The sequence below is a fragment of the Antechinus flavipes genome, chromosome 5 (genome assembly GCF_016432865.1).
Source record: "Antechinus flavipes isolate AdamAnt ecotype Samford, QLD, Australia chromosome 5, AdamAnt_v2, whole genome shotgun sequence".
In the NCBI taxonomy this organism is placed as follows: Eukaryota; Metazoa; Chordata; class Mammalia; order Dasyuromorphia; family Dasyuridae; genus Antechinus; species Antechinus flavipes.
Window position 1 is genome coordinate 291,262,425 of NC_067402.1, and position 17,532 is coordinate 291,279,956.

General features: G+C 41.3%; 1 protein-coding gene across 1 annotated transcript in view; it reads right to left on the reverse strand.

The window, feature by feature from the left end:
- Positions 1 to 15,601, reverse strand: part of SULT4A1 (sulfotransferase family 4A member 1) — a 43,795-nt gene extending 28,194 nt beyond the window's left edge. The window contains exon 1 of the mRNA XM_051962308.1: positions 15,067 to 15,601. Coding sequence (XP_051818268.1) covers positions 15,067 to 15,235 — 169 coding nt within the window. The 5' untranslated portion in view covers positions 15,236 to 15,601. The remainder of the gene's footprint in view (positions 1 to 15,066) is intronic.
- Positions 15,602 to 17,532: the final 1,931 nt, after the last annotated feature.

Genomic DNA, 17,532 nt, shown 5'->3' on the forward strand with positions numbered 1-17,532 from the left:
CTAAGACAGTTGGCAGCATCCCAACAGGCATAAGTGGGGAAAATGTGAGCCATAGGCGGAGAGAGGTCTACTAGGCCTTTCTGACTGACTTCTGAGCCCCCACAGGTGTTCAAGCTATAACTGCCACACAGATGCCAAAGTGATATTTAAAATATATTTCAATTTCTTCCAAAGTGATTTTCCTAAACTCCCCCAACTCCATAAACTCCAATGGCTCCCTATTGCCTCTGGGATCAAACATAAATCTTTAAAGCTCTCATAGTCTGGCCCCAAACTATATTTCTAGGCTCACAGCACATTATACCTAGCATCCATCTACTGTCCCCATGCCTTTGTATTGTCCTGCCCTCATATCTGGCACATGTCCTCTCTCCTCATAGAAGTCCTAGTTTCCTTCAAGATTAAGTTCAGGTGGCACCTCCAACATAAATTCTTTCCTCAGCTCCTCCTCTGACTTTGAATGCTCCCTTCCAGTTACCTTATGGCTATCCTGTGTATAATGTACTGTATAGATACTTGTATGTATATAGATGCATATATATGTACATGCACATACATATGGATGTATACACATACATAGATCTATATGTATGTGGTATGGATGTTCACATTGTATCCCCAATAAATGAAAGCTCTTTGAGAGCAGGGGTTGTTTCATTTTTGTCTTTGTATCTCCACTCCACTGCCTCGCACATAGTAGGTGCGCTATTGATTGGTCACCTGATAAGCACTTGTTAGGAAGGGGGATTTCTGCTCAGGCAGGGTCTAGACTAGGGGTCCTCCAGGTGCTTTCTGGCATAAGAACTGACCTTTGATGGATGGCTGAGCCAATGTTGTCAATCCAGAAAAGGGTCGTCATCCCTCTCTTGACTAAAGAGGTGAACAGCTGAGGGTCCAGAAGCCGTCCAGCTGCCCTGCTGCCAAGTTCTACAAATCTGAATTAAAGACTCTATATCCCTATCACTGAGCAGTTATGTAAAACTCAATCATCTCTCTATCATTACTATGGATATATAGACCCTTCCAATTTAATTTGATTCAATTCAACAAGCATATATAAAGCAAAATACAGAGAAGCAATACAGAGGACAGATAAGTATAGACAATATCTGTACTGAATAAAAATAAAGGCACACAAAAACTGAGGAATTCAGGATATCATCAGATTTCTACCTGAGAGGAGCCTCAGAGCTCCTTTTTTGGATCCTTTCACTCTCCAGATGAGAATAAGGAAGCCCATTGACAGGATCTCCCTGAGACTGAGATCCAACTGCCCAAGATGCTTGCTAAGGGCCTCTTGTTCCAGCTCACGTGAGCAGGGCTACAAGAGTAACAAAGAATGGTTCTTGCCTCTAGGAGCTTATGGTCTTTCAGGAAAATAAACATGTACATATGAAGGTCTATAAAAAAGAGTGGAGATTTTTGACAAGGTAGTTCTGATTCCAGCAGTTGGGACATTCAGGAAAGGTGCTACATGTGCAATGTGGGGTTTAAGCTGTTTTTGAATGGAAGTCGGTATTCTAAAAGCAGAGGCAAGTGCCATATATGATGAAAGGCCGGTTTGGCCTGATCACATGGTATAGTAAGGGAAGTAACCTTTATAAGATTGGAAAGGTCTGTCTGGACTGGGTTGGAAAGGATCATCTAAAAGATGTCACCAAGGCAACAAGAATTTGAAATGAGGTCTTATGACTAAAGACAGGAGCCCATGAGGATCTTGAGACAGATTTGAATCTGATGAGGGCTTCCTACTCATGAATAAGTTTGGGCCAACCTTCCCCTCCTGCACAGCCCATTCTTGGGCCAAACCACTTCAGACTGCTGGATCTCCATTGGATCTAACAGTTTTATGGTCTCTTCTCTGAATGGGTTAATGCCTTCCTGGGCTCAGCAGGGATTCGAGAGTCTATTTAGGCCCCTGAATGAATAGGGGGCGGGAAGGAGAAAGCCTGGGTCAAACAAAAGGCCTGAGAGGACAGGTGGCTGAGCAGGAGGGCACCTCCTCCACCCGCTGCTCACACCCTCCCCCTCATCAAGTAGGAGCCCAACCCCATCGAGGGGACTTGCAATTCATAATTGCGACTCTGCAGATGCGAAGCAGTCTAATTGCCACAGCAAATCCAATTTGATGTTGAGAGAAGGCTGAGTTTAAAAATAGAAGCACAGGAGGGCGGTTGTGCTCAGAGCCACCTTGCTGGGTAGGTAAGAGGAGCCAAGCATGCTTCAGTCAGATGGCAGTGATATGAGGAAGCAGCCTTGCTGAGCCCCACAAAGGCCAGGAAAGCAATAGCTGCAGACTGGGCACAGATGATGTCAGAGACTGGAGTGGTGGGCTCCCTCCACACTCCACTGGGAGCCATCAGGATTCTAGGGAAGGAGACAGTTGGAACTTTAGCTCCACCTCTGGGACCAGAAAGGAGCAGAGCCCATCAGAATCCTGGGGCTATCAAGAATTCGCAGGATCGCATCATCAAACATCTAGAGAAGGGCAGGCAAGAGGTAATGGATGGAGCGCCAGACCTGGAGTTAGGAAGATGAGTTCAAAGCTAGCCTCAAACATTCCCAAACTGGATAACTCTGGACAAGTCACTTAATCTCTGTATTTCTCATCTATAAAATGGGTATACAAATAGTATCTATTCCCTAGTATCTTTGTGAGGATTTTGAGAATTATAAAGTGCTTTGCAAACCTTAAACCACTATTTAAATATTAGCCATTATTATTAAATTGGGATTCATGGTTTTTAAAAATATTTTGATGACAGTATCTCAGCCCACTTGATTTTTTCTGTAATCCTATGGATTTTAATTTATGCATTTAAAAACCCAATTTTGAGAAAGGCTTCAGGGGCCCATAACACAAATATAACCTATGATCAAGTGCTAAGGGCTTGAGAGTTGAACTAGTTGAGCTTTCCCATTTTATAGATAAGGAAGTTGGGGGTCTTGGAAGAAAAGTGGTTTGCTCAAGATTACCTAGATGGGAGGTATCCAAAACTCAGAAACTAAATCCCAGGGAATCTGTCAGATCTGAGGGCTAATCTGGAGAGAAAACAGTCTATAGTGATTTTTGTTCCTTCCCTAAAAAAAGATTTTACAGAAGTAGGAAAGTTCAAATATGAAACACTAAATATAACATCAGTTGATAGGTTAATTTAAGTGGACTGATTTTTCTTCTTCTCTATTATTCTTTATTATAAAGGACGGCACGCTAGAAAGATGATATGGTGGGAAATGTAGGCGACATAAAAACAGCATGTCAATAACAATTTAAACCAAAACAGTTTTCCATTTTGTTTCATTTCAATGCCTAGACTTTTCCAACTTTTCCCTTCTCCTCCTAGATTGACCCTACGATTCTCAGGCTATTCATTCTTATTGCCTTTCCCTCTTAGTCTTGAGAAGCATTCCCTTCTACAATGCTGACTTCCTTTGGATTACTTGTCAGCCTTCACTGCATCATGATGTGCCATACAAAAGTATGCAATTCACTAATGCATTCTCCTAGTGAACAGTTAGCTTGTTGGAAGTTCTGTGCAATTACATAATATGCTGAATGATGAAAAATGATGAAAATCTTTAAGTAGAGCTTGTTTGTTTTGTTTTTAATAATACTCTCTGGGTTTTTCCCAAGAACAAAATCATCAGGTCAAAGTATATGGCTCTTTCTGTAATTTTGTGTCCTTGCCCAATTGTTCTCCAGAAAGGTCCAATGAATTTGCAGTTCTGCCATCAGTGAACAAGTGTACCTACTTCTGTCCAACCACTACTAAATTCCTTTGCATTTAATTGTTTTTTGCCAATTTGATGGGTGATGAAAAACTTTGAAATTATTTGAATTTACATCTTTGACTATCAATGAGGTTGAGAATTTTTCCAAGTGATTATTTATAATAATTAATTGTTCTCTCAGCTTGTTTCTATGTATCATTATATTTAAACCTTTTTCTGGGGCTTATTAATATTTTTAATTGGGGTGGGGAGAAAAAAATTGATGAAATTTGAAAAGCTTCATCTGGCTCCAGAATTTGGGAGTGGGCTTCCTAGACCCAAAGCAGCTGTGTCACTTTAGATTAAGCTGTACTTTGCACAATTTCCTCAGCAGGTAAGAGTGCAGAAGGAGGAAGAAGAACAGCTGTGATTCTCCACACAATCTGTTCCTTCTCATCCCATAGAAATGCAATATTATATTCTGGACATTTAGTCACTTGACCTGCTTCACAAAGTCTGCCCCATGCTCACCCTCTGTCCTGAGCAAATGTTCTACCAGAGACATTGAAAGGAAAAACATATATACTCATATATTCTAGAATTTCAGTTCTTTCTTTTCTTGAGATGAGGCTGAGGAGCTAGAAAAGAGCCACTTTTTAGGAAGGAAAACAGACTTGGAGTCTGGAGATGAGGATCTGTAGTGCTAAACCTGTGAATTGGGACAAACTCCCACTCATCTCTAAGCCCTAGAAGAGAAAATTAAATGCAATGGCTGAATCCAAGGTTCCTCCCAAGTCAGATGGTCCATGATTTTAAGACAAAGGAGCCAGATCCTTCACAACACAGGATTGTCTAGGGACCCATTTTCAGGGCTATTTGCCACTCTCTACTCCCCATTGCCACTTTTTCAAAGAGCCACTGCTTGGAGTCCCTATCTGATACTGACACTTCTCTTGGGGGATTCAGGGCACACTCACAAAATCCATTTTTAAATAGTTATTTTCATATCTTGAGAGCAGGATTGTTTCTTTTTTTTGCCTTGTATCCCCGGTGCCCATCATATAGTTGATACATAATAAATGTTGATTATTTTGTGGCATAGTACAATTAGAGCAGTCTCATCTCTAAAATAAGAGCACATAGAGAATGTGGCCTTTAAAGCAAAGTAAGATGACCTAGTAGATAGAGCACTGAATTTGGAGTCAGAAGAATCTGCTTTCAAATCTTATTACAGATACACAGAGATACCTGACTCAATCTCTTAATTCTAGTACCTTCTCTTTTTTAAGGATTTGGCTTTTTTGTATATTGTTTATTTGTACATGTTTGTTTATTTATTGTTTTTCCCATTAGATTGTAACCTCCTTGAGGACAGGAACTATCTTACGCCTTTTTTGGTATACTCTGTGCTTGGCACAGTGTGGGATATATAGAAGGTGCTTAATAAATGCTTATTGAGTACTTCTGGTTTCTTCATCTGTAAAATGGAAAAATAATAATAACTCCTAGCTCATCAGATTATTGTAATGATTAAATATATGTACATAACACACATTTGCTCATAAAGGACTCTGCATTAAATGCTTTATAAACCTGAGTTATTAATTTTTATGATGATCTATAGGGAAGGATCTATAGAAGACTGAGTGCTAGGCAGCCCCAAGTGCTGCAGGATTTCAAATAGGGAGAGAGTAATTTGAGCCACATTAGCTGGATTTCCATCAAGCTCTCCACTTCTAGAACTTGAAATTCCATCATTATAATCACAGCTATCTTCAGAGCAGAGATTCCAACCCAAGTCTTTTCAATGATCCATCCAATGCTCTTTCTAATACATGAAGCTACATACCCTCATGAATGATGTAGGTAGCCCCTGTATATGGATACCAAGCTGACTCCAGGACTGAATGGAAGGAGATAACCAAGCTGGATAACATTTAGAAAATCACACAGAGCTGTCGGTGACCCTAAACTAACCAATGCCACAAAAGCCCATCTTTTTAACCTGAAGACCCAAAAACTATTGGTGTTGCTGTCTATGACACTGAGACATGGGGATACAACCGTCTCCAAAGAAATGAAAAGGAGTGATACTCAGAGGGAAATGGGGGTGACCAAGCTGAAACAAATGACCAATCAGGAATACCAAAGAACAGAAGTAAAGGATGTCATCAGGGAAGAGAAGAAGAGCTGGTCATTAACAAGGGATGACCAGGGGACAGTCCAATGCTCCATGGTACCCTTGTGACATCAGAAAAAATTCAGAAAAATCCCTAGCACTTTAGGTGGGCCTCTTATAATGAAGCTATGAGAGGACATGGACAAATGTCTCACAAGATGGGCAGGCACAGATGCATTGCACTCTCCATCCATTCAATCAATCAACAAGTATTTATCAAGTGTTTAATTTGTACCAGGCATTGGGCCAAACAATGGAAACACAAAGAATATAAGAAACAGTCTCAGCTCTAAAGGAGCTCACATTCTAGCGATAGAAGCAATATGAAAAAATTATATATATAAAATACAAGACTATATTCAGTCAATAAATACTTATTAAACCCCTACTATGTACCAGGCACTGTGCCAAGCTCTGGGGATACATAAAGAAGCAAAAGAGAACCCCTTTTCTCAAGGAGCTCACAATTTAATGGGAGAGACAACAAGCAAATAAATATATAAAACAAGCTATATACTGGATAAAGAGTAAGTAATTGAGAAGGAGGATACGAGAATTAAGAGGGATTGGAAATGGAGGATGGCCTGGATCAGAGACTTGAAATGGTCAGATACCACCCTCAGAAAACTATGTAAATAATACAGTCATGAAGTGATGAGGATTTGTGCCAGAGTAGTGGAAGTGGAGAGAAAAGGATGTGTTGGAGAATTATTACAAAGGTATTTATCTGGAAGACAATTGGAGAAGAGAAACTGAAGGACAGCAGAGAGTTTGGGATGAGGCAGGATAAGTAGATTTGAAAATCATCAGCATGGAGATGGTAATTAAATCCATGGGAATTCATGACATCACTACATGAAGTAGTATGGAGGGAAAAGAGAAGAAGACCAAGGACAGAAACCTGAGGGACACCTATGGCAAAGGGTATGACTTGGAGTAAAATCAAAAGGAGGAAACTGTCAGGTAGGTAAGAAAAGAACTGGGAGAAAAAGGGGAGGGAAGGAGGAGAAAGTGACAGCATCAGAGACCACAAAGAGGTCAGGAAGAATGAGGATTGAGAAAAAGTCACTGGGTTTGACAGAAAAGAAATTATGGAGTTCTAAATCACTATTGATTGGAGAAATACAAATTAAGACAACTGTGAGGTGCCACTTCATACCTATCAAATCAGCAAACATGAGAAAAAAGGAAAATAACAGATGCTGGATGGGATATAGAAAAGCTAGAGCATTAATGCATTGTTGATGAAGTTGTACACTGGTCTAGCCATCCTGAAGAACAATATAGAACTATGATCAAAGGGCTGTAAAACTGTATATATCCTTCAATACCCAACTAGGTCTATATCTAAGAGATGAGCATTTTGGCAAATGGCCTCTTTTTTTCTGTAAAATATGAAGTTCTCAAAATACTCAGCTGAGAAGGTGAGAGAGGGGAAGGTTGAGGAGGAATGAGAAGATTTTGAAGAGCTGCTGTGAAAAGTGGGGGAGTGGTTAATGAAAAAGGAATAATAGGATCGCCAGGTGGCAGAGAGAACCCAGTTGAAGTCATGTAACATATCTGTAGTGGATCCAGTCAGAACAGTGATGTGATTGTGTCCATCTTTGTTTAGAAGTATAGTACAAAGGCAATGAATGATGGGAATGATCCAAGGCTGAGATTTGACAAGGCATAATCAGCAATATGATACCAGAGCTGAGGGGCTCAAGAGAAAAGAACAGTGTAGAGTTGAACTGGTTCACCAAGCAGTCATGATCTATACGAGGTTAATGGAGGTGATAATCCCAGAAGGAAGGCTCTAGCAGGAAGGATCTAGAGAAGACTGAGAAAGGCCTCTTCCAGGAAATGGGATTTGATCCTCACAACCTCTGGGATTCAGGTACTATTGTTATCTCCATTTTACTGAAACCGAGGCAAAGTTAGGCGATTTGCCTAGAGTGTCTGTAACTTCCTAGGCTAAAGCTAGCCCTTTATCTCATCTGTCATGCCTTATGGAGCTCCCATAGAGTGCCAACCTCGGGGGCTGAGTGCAGAGCACAGGGCCTGAATGAAGATATTTCGATTCTTAAAACCCTAAAGCAGCTAAAAGCTGAACAGTATCTGAAAACATAGAACATAAAATGTCCAATCTAGAAGGACCTCAGAATATAGACCATTGGAGCTAGAAGGGACTTTGGAAAGGAAACAGCCATTTATTAATGTGCCAGGCACTGTAATAAGCACTTTACAAACATTATCTCATTTGATCTTCACAACAGTTCTGAGAGGTAGATATTAGTAAAAGGAAGGGAATAAGCATTTATTTAGTGCTTACTAAGTGCCAGCCACTGTGCTATTGCTTTAGTAACATTATCTCAATGATATGGCATTCCAACAACCTTGTCTAACTCAGGACTCAGGACTTCCTGACTTCAGACCCAGTGCTTTATCTGCTGTATCACCTGGCTTTCTCAAAACATGGAATACTGGGTCTATATGAGACTTTGGAGATCATCTTGTCCTCCTTATCCCACAAATGAGGAAACAAAGGGCCAGAGAAATTGTGGCTTGGCCAAGGTCACATGATAGTTAAATGGCAGAAATAGAATGGAAATCCAGGTCTTCTGACTCTTGAATCAGTGATTTTTCTACCACTATTGAGGGACTGAATATTTAGGGACCCATAGACCTTATTGGTACAAGGAAAGGGAAATGGAAAAACAATCATTTGTACATCAGATATGTATTTTTTTAAAACTCACCATGTGCCAGGCCTATGCAATACATAAATACCTATTTGCTTTTCTGTGAAATTCTAATCTGCTTCAGGTGGGACCTGGTCAAGTCATTTATCCTCAGTTTACCTTAATTCTCCCTAAGTAAAATGGGTATAAAATGAGTAACTCCCTCCTTTTTGGGTTGTTGTGAAGATCAAAAAGAGTCCTGGTATAAATGGGTTTCCATACCTTAAAGCAATGAAATCAGATACTTTGTATTTGCTTGTCAAAGTTTATATTGGGTTCTTCCAAGGAAAATGTGAGCTTCTTAAAGGCAGGGACTGATGTCTTTTCATTTTTGTAACTCTAATTCAATACCCAGTGCAGTGCCTGGCACATAGTAAGTGACTAATAAATGTTTGTTGAATGGATGAAGGAGAGAATGGATGCATAGATAGGTGGATGAATGGATGGATGGATGGATGCAGATCCCTCTAGGCATGTGCATGCCATCCCCCATGAATGTGTGCCCACACCTGCTGGGCTCTAAATGATTCTAAGATAGAAACAGGAGCTTGTCTGGGGATGGGATTAGGATAACATTTATAGCAATTAATGTACTGACTATGATCAAAGGTAGAATGCTGCGCTATAATTACCATCTTTGTAACCTCAGTCCCTACCTGAAGAAGAAAAATCTCTGTTTGCATCTGGAGAAAATTATAATCAAGGTCTATGAATGCTTTTCCCTCTAATATCCACAGGCTGTTTCAGCAGATTCCCAGCCATATGGGATGATTTAGATACAAGCAGCAGGAGGATGGGCTGCATGATCTTCCAGATTTAGGATTCTGTGATTTCAAAGGTCTTTTGAGCCCATGATTCAAAGAGCTTTGGTCTGAAGGTCAGAGGACCTGGATTCAATCTTGTGTCTCCCACTTACTAGCTATGTATAACCTTGTGGAAGTGACTTCTCTGGTTTCCATTTTCTCAGTTTGTAAAATGGACATGATAATATCTGTTGGATACCCTTTTAAGTATATTATTGGCTATGTCTTCCTAACTAGGTAATATGCTACTAGAGAAGAAGAACTGTCTTATATATCTTTGTCTTTCAGGAAATATTTAATTTCACAATTTGCATTTCCCCAGGGCTTTATAATCTATAAAGGGCTTTCTTCACAACAATTTTAGGAGGTGGGTCCTATAGCATTATTCTATTCATTATTCACAGGAGCAAATATCAGTTCCTCGAAGCAAGGGAATTCAATTAGCCCAGGGTCTCCCATATAGGAACCATTAGAAGCTAGTTTGAGATGAAGGTACCTCCTGATTAAGTAAATGATCCTTCTGCTACTTCCTGGCTATTCTCAAAAAATGTTTGTTAGCACCAGCACTCATTAGACCTGATTGGTGACACAGGCTTGAATAACAAGTATCTCCCAGCAGGTACTGAACAAACTAGTTTCTTTCATCATATTTTTTTTCTCAGCCTCCAGGGGTTGCATTTTGCTTGTTCCCTTGAATCCAGTCTTGACACTAGTTGACATTCCTTGACTGATTTCTCTGAATCATGCTCCTTCTCCCCTTAAGTGTGCTGGAGTTAGCTTGAAAAGGCTAATTGTTAAATGTTTAGTCTGGGCATTTGCAAAATGGGCAGATGATACAAATCAAGACAAATAGCCATTTTGTTGTTTGATTATCCAGAATTAATGAAGTGAGGGGAGAAATGTTATCAATGCTGATTAAACTGAAAAGTGTGTCAAGCTTTTCAGAGAGCCAGTTGTTAAATTATTTACCACCACACACACCCCTATCTCTGGCTCACTGTATGGATGGAAGTCCATGAAGAACTCCTGCTTGGATGAAGGGAAGGCTACTCAATTCTTCTGACCGTCTGTCACAAGGTTAAATATGATTCCTACCCTGAAAGAGCTGACTGTATGGTGAGGGATATTATTATAATACTAGGTAAAATAAGAACCAGAAAATAAATGAGAACCAAGTGTTCTAGAAATGGAGAGCAGGAAATCGATTTCCCGTAGTTGTGGATCAGAGAAGCAGAAGGACAATGAAGTTGGAAACTAATTGCTACTAAGTCCATTGACTGCAGTATCTGCATGATAATCAGAGGAGAAACCCTCAAGATGTAACACAAAGCCTATTCATTCTTAATTTACACAATGTTTTAACAAGTGTGGTACTCTCAGTTGTCCAGCCCACAGCAGATCAGAATGTATCAGGCAGGAAAAAAGGGCCATGCTAGGAGAGGCAGAGACATACTGGCAACAATGATGAGGGACAAGCAATCCCATGATCATAGAGCAGGGAATCAGTCACATCTCATACTAAGATAAAATCACGATGGTAAATAATTTAGACATAAAGAGTGACAGCATAAGTCAATTAGGGAAACATGGAAAAATGCACCTTTCAGATCTATAGATAAGGAAAGAGTTTATGACCATACAAGAGATAGAGAGGGTTAAGGGAAGTAAAATAGATTATTTTGATTACATGAAATTAAAAGGTTTTTATAGAAACAAAACTAATGCAACCAAAGTTAGCAGGAAAACAAGAAACTGGGTAGGGAGTGAAAATTTTGCAACAAATTTCTCCAATAAAGACCTCATTTCTCAAACATATAGAGAGGCAAGCCAAATCTGTAAAATAAATAAATGTGAGCCATTCCCCAGCAGATAAAGGGTCAAAGTCAGTTTTCAGACAAAGACAAAAAAAGTCTTCAGACAAAGAAATCAAAGCTACCCATCAATAGTCATATACAAATAAATGCTCTAAATCACTATTGAGTAGAGAAATGCAAATTAAAATAACTCTGAGGTACCATTTCACACCAATCATAATGAGTAACATGACGAAAAGGAAGGTGACAAATACTGGAAGAGATGTGGAAAAGTAGGGACACTGATGCACTGTTGGTGGGATTGTGAACTAGTCTAATCATTCTGGAGAATAATTTGGAACTATACCAAAGAGTTACAAAATTGTGTATAATCTTGACCTAGAAATATCAGTACTTCCAAAGAGATTTTTTAAAGGATCTATATGCACAAAAATATTGATAGTATCTCTTTTTGTGGTGGCAAAGAATTGGAAACTAAAGGAATACCCAGCATTTGGGGAATGTCCGAACAAGTTATGGCATATTGTTGTGATGTAAGAAAAAATGAGCAGGGTGGGGAGGAGAGCTCTCAGAAAAACCTGGGAAGATCCATATGAACTCATGCAAAGTAAGTGAGAAAGTTACTAAGTGGAACAGTGGTTAAATCAAGAGGTCTGGATTGAAAAAGACCCGAATTTAAATCTTGCCTCACACATTTACTAGCTGTGTAACCCTGGGTAAGTCACTTAACCCTATTTGTCTCAGTTTTCTCACCTGTAAAATAAGCTAGGGAGAGAGAAGAAAATGTCAAACTACTCCAATATTTTTGCCAAGAAAATTCTAAATGGAGTAATGAAGAGTTGAACGTGACTAAACAACAAACACAAAAACAAAAAGTAAATGAGCAGAAATGGAAGAATGTGTACACAGACACAGTAATATTGTAAGAATAATCAACTGTGAAAATTTTAGCTACTCTGATCAAGATAATAATGGAAAACAGTTCCAAAAGCCCTATGATGACAAATGCTATCCACCTCCAGATAGAGCACTGTTGGACTCTGAGTGCAGTTTGAAGTAGACTTTTTTAAAATTTCTTTTTTATTTGTTTTTTGTCTGTGTTTTCTTTTGTAATATGACTAATATGGAAATATGTTTTGCATGACTTCACATGTATAATTGATATCAAATTCTTACTGTCTCAAGCAAGAGGGGGAAGTTGGAGGGAGGGAGAGAATTTAGAACTGAAATTTTTTAAAGGATTGTTTTAAAAAAATTTGCTGTAATGTACAGGGAAATATTTAATATAAATATATAAAATTAAAAAAAAAAACAAGAAGCCAGGCCATTTCATGGATTCCTGAACTTAGGTGGGAAAAATATGACATCTTTATTTTCATTAAGCTCAAACTGAAATTGAACATTCTTGTCAATTATTTAAAAACATTGTCCTAAGAAGTTTCTCCAAAAGAGACCCTGATCAAAATAAGGTTAAAACTAGAGGAAGAGCCCTCTCAAGCCCATTGGGTGACTCTTCCCCTCTTCTTCCATAGTATTTTCCGTAGGACATCATCAAGACAGAAGATTGGTAGAGTTGGATAGAGGATGATCTGTACCATTGGAACAAGTGCTCACATGGTAGAAATCACAAAAATATTGAAAAATCAAAATAAGCTGACATTCAAAACACCCAATTCTCTTAATCATTCCCTATAAGTACTTTAACTTTCTTGAAAGCTGGTGAAAACTGGGGGAGAGAGAAAACCAACAACCTTTTTAAATCTCCTATTCTGAAGAACACATGACACTTATGTGGACTCCCATTATAAATCCACCAAATGAATTGTGCACACTCAAGTCCTGCTCTATAGGAAGGACATGGAATCTTTGTCCTTGAAGATCAAGAAAAATATTTTTAATTGGCAAAAAAAATGCTTCAAATGTAGAATTGTCTGAACTGATTTAGGGCAGGGGCAAAAAGTCCAACATAACAACACTGGAGCATCCCTGGACTATTCATTCTTGAAATTAGCATTAAACACTTATTCTGTGCAAAGCCCTACAAGCATAGAGCCTGGGGAAGATTCTAAATTTAGAGGATATAAGTTCTGTGGTGAAGAACACAATTTAATAAAAAGATAGGACTCCCCCCAATAATGCTAACGCACATTCTTGTCCAGATCAGTACATTAGACAGGGACAAACCCAGTGCCAGATGATGTTGGAGAGGAAGTCACACAGCACTTCTTGGCATCATGTTGCCTTTTACCTACCTCAAGACAGAAGCAGAAGCCCTAATGGTCTCCTGGGATCCTTTTCCAGCTCTGTTATTCTCATTCTATATGTCCTTTCCCTCCAACTACATTATAAGCCCCTCGAGGACAGAAACCAGATTTTATATTTCATAGAATTATGCAGTCAGGATGAGACATTTGCACAGATTCATCTCTCTCATGTTAAAGAAAGAGAAAGAGATCCCAGTGTCATGTAACTAACTAATGACAGAACCCAGCCTAGAACCCAAGTCCTTTCCCACTATGCTTTCATGTTGTTTTCTTCTGTTCATTGGGACATAATTTAAACATAAGCTCTTGGAATATAGTGGCTGATGAAGATGGATGATTCTACCATATTATTAACTGAACCAGTTCCTCATAGGAGTCCCACAACTGTTTGCAAACAAGCAGCTCTTCCCTCTCCAGTGTGATTGGAGGGGAAGTAGGAACAGGGCTCAAGTGAATTGTCCAAGGTCACGCAGTAAATCCTGGATGGAACTAGGCCCTTACATTCTGAGAAGAGCTGAGGGCATCACACCTCTTTGCAAATCCCAGAAAGGCACCAGTTGAAGAATCCTAAACTCACCCAGGTGGCTTTAATAGACACAAGACTTGGGGATTTCTGAACTATCCAAGGCATAACAATAAATCCTGACCAATTTTAACCTGCCAAGTGGAGCTGGGGAATCGTCCTGCTAATAAATCGTTTGAAATGAAAGTAATATATTAGAGGTTATCTGGTCTAACATACTCATTTCTCAAGTGGATAAATGGACCCAGAAGAGGGGCTGTGACTCACCTGAAGTAGCACGGTAGCAAAAGCATGACTAAAACCCAGATCTCCTGACTTCCAATCTAGCACTTGCAGAACGTTACAGTTGGAAAGGGACCTGCAAGATGGTGTGGCTCAGTCCCCTTGTTTTAAAGAAGTGAGATTTTGTTGCCCAGCATTTAGAACATCTACCCAACCCTGCGTAGATGAAGCTGGATTTGTGTTTATGGAAGGCCTGACCTAAAGTGCAAGAAAGCCCAGGACCTGCCAGTGTCTTGGGGAGTCAGAGGCACCTGTTAATATATATCTCGCCCCCCACACTCATCCACACCCACGCCACAGCTTCCCACAGTCTGGTCATGAGAAGAACCTGGAATTTGGAGTCAAAAGACCTAGGTCCAAATTCTGGCTCAGGCCTTTAGTTCCTGTGTGACCTCAAGCCAGTCTCTTACCTTCTCTAGGATTCAGTACCCCCAATTTCCTTGCAAAATAAGGAGCTGAACTAAATGGTCCCTATGATTCCTTTCTATTCTAAAACCATGACCCTACTTCTCTAAGATCTGGGAGCGAACCTTCTCTCCCACCTGCTGCCCTTCCCTACCTCCAACCAGGCTCCCAAACCTTTCCCCATCCCCCCCTCTGGCCCCACCCCAGACTGGGGCCAGCCAAGCCCTCCCATAACCCCGCCGGCGCTGTCCGAAGGAGGAAGATGTGGGAGAGTTTCTGGGGGAAAGGATTGGGGGGGAAGAACCCTCCTGGACAGGACTGACCCTACAGAGATTGGATGAGAGAAGGAGTGAGGCTCCCACCTGACTTGGGGTAGGTCACGATCCAGACGTCGCTATCCCTCACTGGGAAATTGGCGATCTCCTCCATCTTCCCCCTGCAGAAGGGTGGCAGCCGGACCCCATGGTGCTCGAAGTATTTGCTCTCGAACTCGCCTGGGGTGCTCGGAGTCTCCGCCTCGCTCTCTGCCATCCTTCCCCCCCACCTCACGGCCGCCGCTCCCGCAGCTTCAGCTGGAAGGATTTTGCCGGCCCTGGCCCCCGGCCCTTAACTCCCGCTTCTCTGCTCCAGCTGCTCGGAATAGAAAGCAGAACGCTGCGCAGGGCCGGAGGATGCCGCTGTCCTTGGTCCTTATCTGGCCCCTGCTCCTCTCTCCCAGGGGCACGGACGCCGCCTCCTGCGGATGGATGGAGGGAAGGATGCTGCACTGAGCCAGAGGAAGCCGCTGTCCTTGGTCCTGGGTCCCTGTCCCCGCGTCTTTCTCGTGCCGCTGCCTCCTGCGGCTGGTTGGAACCCTGACTGGATGCTCAGCTGGTCCCCAGGCCCCCTCCCTCCCTCCCTCCCTCCCCCGTGCTTCCTCCCCCAACGAAGTCTGGATGCTCCGGGAGACAGATGGACAGACAAGCAGAGGGACTGAGCTCCCTGGCCAAAGGCCCCGCCTCTGGGGATGCGGGGGCGGGGGACCAAGGGAGGTTCTCCGCCGGGCAGGGTTCTTCCCCCACGGCACTCACACACAAGACACACGCACACACACAGCACCGCGCCCCAGAGAGGAGCCCGCACCCGCAGCACCAGGGCTCAGGAGAAGGTGACGTAATGCAACAGTGGCTCCTCCTCTCCTCCGCCCCAACCCTCAGAACCACCCCATCTCGGAGCCCCGCCTTCCCTTAACCCTGCACCTGCCATCCTATTCTGGATCCCAGGATTGCAGGAATTAGAGGTGGATGAAACCTTAGAGATCACCTAGTCTGATCCCATAAGGAAACTGAGGCCCAGAGAGCGGAAAGGGACTGGCTCCAAGTCCAAGGTGCTGGAGATGCTAAGGCAGATGGCCAAACGCTCTCATCAGCCGCTTCTTTCTCTCCTGTATCAGGACCAGAGATCAACTGCATCCCATTTGATGTCCCTGTTATATTTAGAGCTGTATGCTCTGTGCTGTGAAATAAGTTTATATGAGACTTGGTCATGCCCTCCTGGAGCTTACAGTCTAGCAAGGGAGACTTTCCCTAATTTTAGGCAACACACTGTGATAACAATAGCAACAATAATAGTAAAATGCAAGGATGTCAGGGCTGGGAAGTGCCTTAAAAAGTAGAAAATGTTTTGTTGAAGGCCCTTAGAACCTACACTGTTAGAACTGAGAGGGTACTTAGTACATGAAATGTCACAGGTGAGATAGACCTTATACTGCAGATGTCATAATTGAAAGAGATCCCCAGTAGAAATTAAGACTTGAAATGGACTTTGGAACAGGAATGTCGGAACTGGAAGGGTCATTAGAATGGGAACATGAGAGCTAGGAAGGATATTAGAACAGAGAAAGTCAAAGCTGGAAGTGAACTTAGAGAATGGGGTGTTAAGAGCAGAGAGTGTTGGAGGGGCTTTAAAACAGAAAATGAGTGATTTGGAAAAGAATTTAGAACAGGGGATGTCAGAACTAGGAGGAACCTTAGAACATAGAGTGTCAGTACTGAGAAGTTTCCTAGAACAGAGAATGTAAGGGAGGAGCCTTAGTAAATAGAATATTGAGCTTGAAGACTTAAGCTCTCTCTAAAAACATTCACGTCTGTTATAGATGATGTTCTGTTCCAACTTCAAATGGAGGAGAGATTCCCTGTAGATTGCAAGGTACTGTTTTGCAGGTAATACTGCATTGATTTTGTTGAAACTCGGAATGCTTCAGTCTCCTAAAGGAAATCTATGGCCACTCAAAAGAATTCAGTGTCACAAACTACATATAAAAACCAAGGGAATGGTTTAGATAATGCAGTGCAGTTAGAGAAACAGCTAGACGATAGACTGATCCATCAATAAATATATTTTGAAAGGACCCAGAATTGAATAAGAGGAAGTGATGAGGTTAGTTTGAATGGGTACATTTTGCCTTTAATGATTCGAAGCTGTTTCATGTACATTGTAAAGTAACATTTTTCTAGAAATGTGAACCATGTATTATACTCTAAACTAGACCAGCTCAAAGAATTAGAAGCTCGAAAGTGGAAGGGATCTCAGCCCTTCAGATCCAACTTGTACCAAACCAAACATCCCCTTTATAACCTGTATATCCAGTAATCATTTATATGCTGCTTGAAAGCCCCTAATGCCAAAGAAAGGGCAGCCAGTGACACAATGGATTGAGACTGTGTTTGAACTCAGAAGATGAGTCTTCCTAACTTCATACCTGACACTCTGTGTGACTCTGGACTTAACCCTATTTGCCTCTGTATGCTCATCTATAAAAGTGAGCTGAAGAAGAACCTGGAAACCAT